Source organism: Phytophthora infestans, genomic scaffold, assembly GCF_000142945.1.
Source record: "Phytophthora infestans T30-4 supercont1.125 genomic scaffold, whole genome shotgun sequence".
Lineage (NCBI taxonomy): Eukaryota > Oomycota > Peronosporomycetes > Peronosporales > Peronosporaceae > Phytophthora > Phytophthora infestans.
Window position 1 is genome coordinate 19,173 of NW_003303634.1, and position 8,616 is coordinate 27,788.

An 8,616-nucleotide genomic window follows, 5' to 3' on the forward strand; every position below is an offset into this window, starting at 1 on the left:
GTGCTTCAGTTCCGACGGTATATTCGCCTGGGCGGGGTACAACAATGTTGGCGCCGTCGCTAGTGGAACGTATGGTGGCAGTATCCCTCACATCCTCTTCGCCTTCTTCCAGACGCAGTTTGCCACAATCACACCAGCGCTGATCAGCGGCGGAATTGTCGGCCGCATGAAGTTTGGTAGCTACCTGCTTTTCATCCTGCTGTGGACGTCCATCGTATACGACCCTCTGGCTCGTTGGATGTGGTCGCTCAAGCTCGATGAAATCTGGGAGATCACTGCAATGGGCTGGGAAGGCAAGATGGGTGCGCTCGATTTCGCTGGTGGTACAGTCATTCACGTCTCCAGTGGGTTTGGTGCCCTTGTGGCCGCCATTGTGGTGGGGAAGCGATACAACCACGGCGAGCCTGTGAAGCCGCACAACGTACCCTTGGTGATGATCGGTGCCACGCTGCTATGGTTCGGCTGGTTTGGATTCAACGCCGGATCTCAGGGGGCGGCTGACGGCGTTGCTGCGATTGCTGCTATCAACACGCATCTAGCGCCATGTGCTGGATTTTTGACCTGGTCAGCTCTTGAGTTCGCTTTCCACAAGAACTTTGATCCTTGCGGTGCCATCAGTGGAGCAGTTGCTGGACTTGTGGCCATCACCCCAGGCTGTGCCTTTGTGTACCCGTGGGCTGCTGTCATCTTTGGCGTCGTCGGTTCTGCGACTGGTTTCGGTGCTGTCCACCTCAAGAACGTTCTGCGTTATGATGATACTCTCGACTCCTTCGGTATCCACGGCTGCGGCGGCTTCATGGGCGGTCTGCTTACGGGTCTATTCGCCACCTCCGAGATAAACCCGTCTATTGAAGGCGGTGCATTTTACGGCCACGGAATGCAGTTCGTACACCAACTCGTTTCACAGTGTGTGGCAGCTGCGTACTCGGCAGTGGTGACGTTCCTCATCCTAATGGCGCTTAAGTACACGGTGGGTCTTCGCGTCTCGGAGGAGAAAGAAGTAAACGGCATGGATATTTCGTACCACGGTGGCCAGGCTTACGACTACAGTGCACATGGCGGGCTTAGCTCTCCTACTGTTAAGGCGGCTAACCCTCCCGTTGGCGACTTCATGAGCATGATGACTTCTGGCCAGCCCAGTGGAAATGGAGCTAACCATATTGCGAATGAACTTTAAACTGGTTTTATCGGCAGTGAGACGCGCTGGATTGCCCCTCCAACCTGTAATGATACGTGAATATATTTCAACCACATATACCTTCATGGCATGCCCACCGTATATGTTCTATCTTGACGACGAACGCGTTAAGTAACCATGCCGAAAATACGAGTGCAATAACGTAATTTACAGTACTTAAAAACAAAAAAAATAATAGAAGAGAAAATTTGGTATCAACGTCCTCCACAATTGGGGAATTTAAATAAGAGAAGTACAGGCTCAAATTATGTGTTAATTGGCACGGATTTAATCTCTAATGCATTAGAGCACTCTTCATATTTTTAGCAGGGCATAGCACTAAGCTTTACTGAAGACAAATCTTTCCAATAGTATGCTTTTTAATATCCATATTTCTTCAATAAGTTTCCGTTAAACTAATTATTTATTATTGATAATCTGATATTTTTTGGGTTTTATTTTATGCTATCTCTTATAAATTGCCTTTCTTTTTGGCATCAAATATTTTCCTTCAATTTAATACCATAGGTAATAGTATTATATATTTTTTTGCAATAAGAAGTACCAAATTCATCGATGAGCGACGAGTATTCTCAACAGAGCAAATCAGTAGTTTAACAGAATGGTTGTTGTTTTAAGGAGCAGATACCATTACATGTGTCAGAGCAGGTATTAGGTACTAGAGCTGCTACTGGTAGTGCGTTGAAGTACGATCATAGAGCGGAGTCATTGCCGAGCACCCAGCAGCGTGGAAGTTTGGATTACATTATTACCCACCGCACTGAAGAGACACCGGAAGAAGAAGTTTTCGTGCAGTATAACTGCAGTGCGAAAGAGACAAGAGCAACGGCGCCTACAGAAAAATGAGCGTGAGCGAATGCTGTGCTATAAGAAACAAGACCGTGATGTTCTTCAATAAAGGAGTGAGTCGGTGGATCCCCGCACTCAGCGCAGACACTCTTCGTGGTCTATGGTCCTGAATTTCTACTACTACGTCAACGAGGACCCAACCACGTTGTTTATGTAAGGTCCATCTTCAAAATGACAAAACCTGGTGTGAGAGATAAAAGTTTTCGAGAAAACCATATTTTGTCACAATAAGTAATTTTTGTCATGTTTCCTCGACGAAGCAGATACCGCTCCAACTACTTTTACCTTATTGGTCAGCCACTTCAACATCAGAGACGGCTACACATTTTTGATGGTCGAGGATGCAGGAGGGACACCAACGCGTACAACAAAATGAGCTCTTGTTTGGATTCAGCGGCTTCTACACAGCGTTGAGTAATCCTATATACATGACAGCTACTACAACGACACGTAAGGCGCGTATCTCGTGCAAGTTAGATCTCGGCGCATCGTCCAAGTGTGGTTGGCTGCAACGAATGGCGATCCACAAGTGCAGATTCATCAGCTTCGGTAACCCAAGGGTCCGGGTATTTACGCGCGCAAGTGGCGGTAGGCGCCAGGCTTGGAGTATCCTCCGTAAGCCTTGCCGGCAGAGTTTCCACCCACACCTGCGTTCAGTCCCGCACCAGCGCTAAGACCTGCACCAGCGTTGAGGCCCGCTCCAGCCTTGAGACCGGCACCGACGTTGAGTCCCGCTCCAGCCTTGACTCCTGCACCTGCGTTGATTCCCGCTCCAGCGTTGAGACCGGCACCGGCATTCAGTCCCGCTCCAGCGTTGAGACCGGCACCGGCGTTGATTCCCGCACCAGTCTTGACTCCTGCACCTGCGTTGAGTCCCGCCCCAGCGTTGAGACCCGCTCCAGCCTTGAGTCCCGCACCGGCGTTGAGACCGGCACCGGCATTCAGTCCCGCTACAGCCTTGAGACCGGCACCGGCGTTGAGTCCGGCACCGGCATTCAGTCCCGCTCCAGCGTTGAGACCAGCACCAGTGTTTAAGCCAGCACCCGCATTGAGTCCGACGCCAGCTCTGCCGTAGCCTCTGGCACCCACACCTGCGCCAGCTTGGAGCCCCGCGGCGGCGTTGATACCCACCGCCACGCCGCCGTACCCGTCACGCCTGCCATAGTCGTCGTTGTTGCGATAGCCATTCTGCTTGCCATACGCCCCACGCGTGTCGTAGCTATCGAGCGAGTCATCACTGTCTTGTTGGCCATACCCGTCTCGCTTGCCGTACCCGTTGTTCTTGCCGTACCCGTTGTTCTTGCCGTAGACGTTCCGATTGCCGTATGCGTCGCGCTTGTCGTAGCCGTCGTTCTTGCCATACCCGTCGTGGTTCTGGTGCAGACGCCCGTACGTCTGCGCCACCTCGGTAGACGCGTCCACTGCACTAGCCGAGAGCGCCACAGCCGCCGCACACAGCGCACATTTTGTCTTGCTGAACATCATCTTGCTCGACTTGGAATTGCTTGATTGGAAGCGTGTTGGCCCACAGACGCTCCATCAGGACGTCAGAAATTGAAGAATGAACTCACTTGCATTTTGCTCCGATCGATGCAGCGAAGGACTGAAGTTGGCGTGATATCCTCTTGCGCAACGAACAGCTTGACAACCGCTCGACTAGCCCGCTCGCTGGGTGTTTGCAAGTCGACGGGTAGGAACAGATGGCTGAGTCGCCGCATAAGAACTCGTTGCGGTGGTAGTAATCCTGTCGACAAGGTAACCCTCCGATGGCAGGGTCACCTGCGGTTGTGTTTCTAACCTGCAGTGCGATTATTAAAATACATTCACGTATCTTGCGTTGAGTACTGTTGCTGCTCGTTGCTGAAACAGACACGGTTAAACATATATTTGTTGGAGGGGGCATTGATGCGCCATGTGATGGTAAATAAATCTCGGCTCTACAGTCATCGCAAACGGTAGAACACCGGTGGTATCCAAATGCCACGTACACTTGTACTAGTTATTCAATATTTGTTTTGCTGGGGAGCTCGCAGGACACCATGGAAATGATGTACACTATTTAAAGCGATATAGGGTATCGGAAGGTGGTCAACAATCCTGGGAGGGGAGTAGTGTCATCATATATCTCGCGGACGTTTGAAGGCATTTCAATCCTAGACTGCCCTTTTTTCAGAATCCAGACTCGTTTGACTTGGGATCTGAAAGGGGGCACCTCCATTGACAGTTGTAGAATCTCCTTAGCTCTTTCTGTTAACTTACATAAGTCCTATCTCTATCTCTATCTCTCTCGTAGAATCTCGGACCGGGTCAAGCTGACGCTGGTTCTGTTGACCACCAAATCGTTCCCGTGGACGCCAATACCATACAGTATTGAAAATGCTCTCTAGCAGCCACCATGAAACTCTTAGCAAAATGAACCCGGGTTCCCGCAAGCAAACCCGAGGTCAAGCATAATTTTTTATTTAATTTCAAGCACAGGTAACTAGATCGAAATTTGGTCGCTCCGAGTACATATCACTGTACGCAGTTTATCACAAGAAACGAACCTTTTATAATATCTAGGCATTATGTGAAAAATCCAATCCAGATGAAAATCCAATTCAGTACAGCGAGAGCTCACTGTAAGTTAAACCCTCTTTAGTCTGGCACAGGACAACGTCTTTCGAAATGCAAATCAGGCTTCAATAAGAGGCCACTTCCTCCGTCTTTGAATATGCAAAAATATCATTTTCAAGACATACTTGAAGTATCGAATACCGGTAAATGTTTCTTGATAAGTATGCTAGTGTGAATGCCCGCAGTTCTAATTGTCTCGAGTACACGTGTAGTCTTCGTGTTATACTCGCAGATACCGCTCCAACTACTTTTACCTTATTGGTCAGCCACTTCAACATCAGAGACGGCTACATATTTTTGATGGTCGAGGATGCAGGAGGGACACCAACGCGTACAACAAAATAAGCTCTTGTTTGGATTCAGCGGCTTCTACACAGCGTTGAGTAATCCTATATACATGACAGCTACTACAACGACACGTAAGGCACGTATCTCGTGCAAGTTAGATCTCGGCGCATCGTCCGAGTGTGGTTGGCTGCAACGAATGGCGATCCACAAGTGCAGATTCATCAGCTTCGGTAACCCAAGGGTCCGGGTATTTACGCGCGCAAGTGGCGGTAGGCGCCAGGCTTGGAGTATCCTCCGTAAGCCTTGCCGGCAGAGTTTCCACCCACACCTGCGTTCAGTCCCGCACCAGCGCTAAGACCTGCACCAGCGTTGAGGCCCGCTCCAGCCTTGAGACCGGCACCGACGTTGAGTCCCGCTCCAGCCTTGACTCCTGCACCTGCGTTGATTCCCGCTCCAGCGTTGAGACCGGCACCGGCATTCAGTCCCGCTCCAGCGTTGAGACCGGCACCGGCGTTGATTCCCGCACCAGTATTGACTCCTGCACCTGCGTTGAGTCCCGCCCCAGCGTTGAGTCCCGCTCCAGCCTTGAGTCCCGCACCGGCGTTGAGTCCGGCACCGGCATTCCGTCCCGCTACAGCCTTGAGACCGGCACCGGCGTTGAGTCCGGCACCGGCATTCAGTCCCGCTCCAGCGTTGAGACCAGCACCAGTGTTTAAGCCAGCACCCGCATTGAGTCCGACGCCAGCTCTGCCGTAGCCTCTGGCACCCACACCTGCGCCAGCTTGATGACACGCGGCGGCGTTGATACCCACCGCCGCGCCGCCGTACCCGTCACGCCTGCCATAGTCGTCGTTGTTGCGATAGCCATTCTGCTTGCCATACGCCCCACGCGTGTCGTAGCTATCGAGCGAGTCATCACTGTCTTGTTGGCCATACCCGTCTCGCTTGCCGTACCCGTTGTTCTTGCCGTACCCGTTGTTCTTGCCGTAGACGTTCCGATTGCCGTATGCGTCGCGCTTGTCGTAGCCGTCGTTCTTGCCATACCCGTCGTGGTTCTGGTGCAGACGCCCGTACGTCTGCGCCACCTCGGTAGACGCGTCCACTGCACTAGCCGAGAGCGCCACAGCCGCCGCACACAGCGCACATTTTGTCTTGCTGAACATCATCTTGCTCGACTTGGAATTGCTTGATTGGAAGCGTGTTGGCCCACAGACGCTCCATCAGGACGTCAGAAATTGAAGAATGAACTCACTTGCATTTTGCTCCGATCGATGCAGCGAAGGACTGAAGTTGGCGTGATATCCTCTTGCGCAACGAACAGCTTGACAACCGCTCGACTAGCCCGCTCGCTGGGTGTTTGCAAGTCGACGGGTAGCTAGGAACAGATGGCTGAGTCGCCGCATAAGAACTCGTTGCGGTGGTAGTAATCCTGTCGACAAGCTAACCCTCCGATGGCAGGGTCACCTGCGGTTGTGTTTCTAACCTGCAGTGCGATTATTAAAATACATTCACGTATCTTGCGTTGAGTACTGTTGCTGCTCGTTGCTGAAACAGACACGGTTAAACATATATTTGTTGGAGGGGGCATTGATGCGCCATGTGATGGTAAATAAATCTCGGCTCTACAGTCATCGCAAACGGTAGAACACCGGTGGTATCCAAATGCCACGTACACTTGTACTAGCTATTCAATATTTGTTTTGCTGGGAAGCTCGCAGGACACCATGGAAATGATGTACACTATTTAAAGCGATATAGGGTATCGGAAGGTGGTCAACAATCCTGGGAGGGGAGTAGTGTCATCATATATCTCGCGGACGTTTGAAGGCATTTCAATCCTAGACTGCCCTTTTTCAGAATTCAGACTCGTTTGACTTGGGATCTGAAAGGTGGCCATCTATCTCCCTTAGCTCTTTCTGATAACTTAAATAAGTCAGATTATCTGCCCCATAATCCGACAAATTGTGTTGTAAACATGCTTCCCCTCTGTCCCTCGTGCGTACTCTCTCTCACTCTCTCTGTCGTAGAATCTCGGACCGCGTCAAGCTGACGCTGGCTCTGTTGACCACCAAATCGTTCCCGTGGACGCCAATACCATACAGTATTGAAAATTCTCTCTAGCAGCCACCAACCCTGAAACTCTTAGCAAAATGAACCCGGGTTCCCGCAAGCAAACCCGAGGTCAAGCATAATTTTTTATTTAATTTCAAGCACAGGTAACTAGATCGAAATTTGGTCGCTCCGAGTACATATCACTGTACGCAGTTTATCACAAGAACCGAACCTTTTATAATATCTAGGCATTATGTGAAAAATCCAATTCAGATGAAAATCCAATTCAGTACAGCGAGAGCTCACTGTAAGTTAAACCCTCTTTAGTCTGGCACAGGACAACGTCTTTCGAAATGCAAATCAGGCTTCAATAAGAGGCCACTTCCTCCGTCTTTAAATATGCAGAAATATCATTTTCAAGACATACTTGAAGTATCGAATACCGGTAAATGTTTTTTCTTGATAAGTATGCTAGTGTGAATGCCCGCAGTTCTAATTGTCTCGAGTACACGTGTAGTCTTCGTGCTCTACTCGATCTTAAGCAATTGATAGTATGCAAGCCGTTTTACCTCGACGAAGCAGATACCGCTCCAACTACTTTTACCTTATTGGTCAGCCACTTCAACATCAGAGACGGCTACACATTTTTGATGGTCGAGGATGCAGGAGGGACACCAACGCGCACAACAAAATGAGCTCTTGTTTGGATTCAGCGGCTTCTACACAGCGTGGAGTAATCCTATATACATGACAGCTACTACGACGACACGTAAGGCACGTATCTCGTGCAAGTTAGATCTCGGCGCATCGTCCGAGTGTGGTTGGTTGCAACAAATGGCGATCCACAAGTGCAGATTCATCAGCTTCGGTAACCCAAGGGTCCGGGTATTTACGCGCGCAAGTGGCGGTAGGCGCCAGGCTTGAAGTATCCTCCGTAAGCCTTGCCGGCAGAGTTTCCACCCACACCTGCGTTCAGTCCCGCACCAGCGCTAAGGCCTGCACCAGCGTTGAGGCCCGCTCCAGCCTTGAGACCGGCACCGACGTTGAGTCCCGCTCCAGCCTTGACTCCTGCACCTGCGTTGATTTCCGCTCCAGCGTTGAGACCGGCACCGGCATTCAGTCCCGCTCCAGCGTTGAGACCGGCACCGGCGTTGATTCCCGCACCAGTCTTGACTCCTGCACCTGCGTTGAGTCCCGCCCCAGCGTTGAGTCCCGCTCCAGCCTTGAGTCCCGCACCGGCGTTGAGTCCGGCACCGGCATTCAGTCCCGCTACAGCCTTGAGACCGGCACCGGCGTTGAGTCCGGCACCGGCATTCAGTCCCGCTCCAGCGTTGAGACCAGCACCAGCATTTAAGCCAGCACCCGCATTGAGTCCGACGCCAGCTCTGCCGTAGCCTCTGGCACCCACACCTGCGCCAGCTTGAAGCCCCGCGGCGGCGTTGATACCCACCGCCGCGCCGCCGTACCCGTCACGCCTGCCATAGTCGTCGTTGTTGCGATAGCCATTCTGCTTGCCATACGCCCCACGCGTGTCGTAGCTATCGAGCGAGTCATCACTGTCTTGTTGGCCATACCCGTCTCGCTTGCCGTACCCGTTGTTCTTGCCGTAGACG

The 8,616-nt window shown here is 51.4% G+C and overlaps 1 protein-coding gene across 1 annotated transcript; it reads left to right on the forward strand.

The window, feature by feature from the left end:
• Nucleotides 1–166: 166 nt before the first annotated feature.
• PITG_20291 (Ammonium Transporter (Amt) Family) lies at nucleotides 167–1,177 on the forward strand (the record flags this gene model as incomplete). The annotated part of the gene is made up of 1 exon (XM_002895866.1): nucleotides 167–1,177. The coding sequence occupies one exon, from the start codon at nucleotides 167–169 to the stop codon at nucleotides 1,175–1,177; it is 1,011 nt and encodes a 336-aa protein (XP_002895912.1).
• Between the last annotated feature and the right edge of the window lie 7,439 nt (nucleotides 1,178–8,616).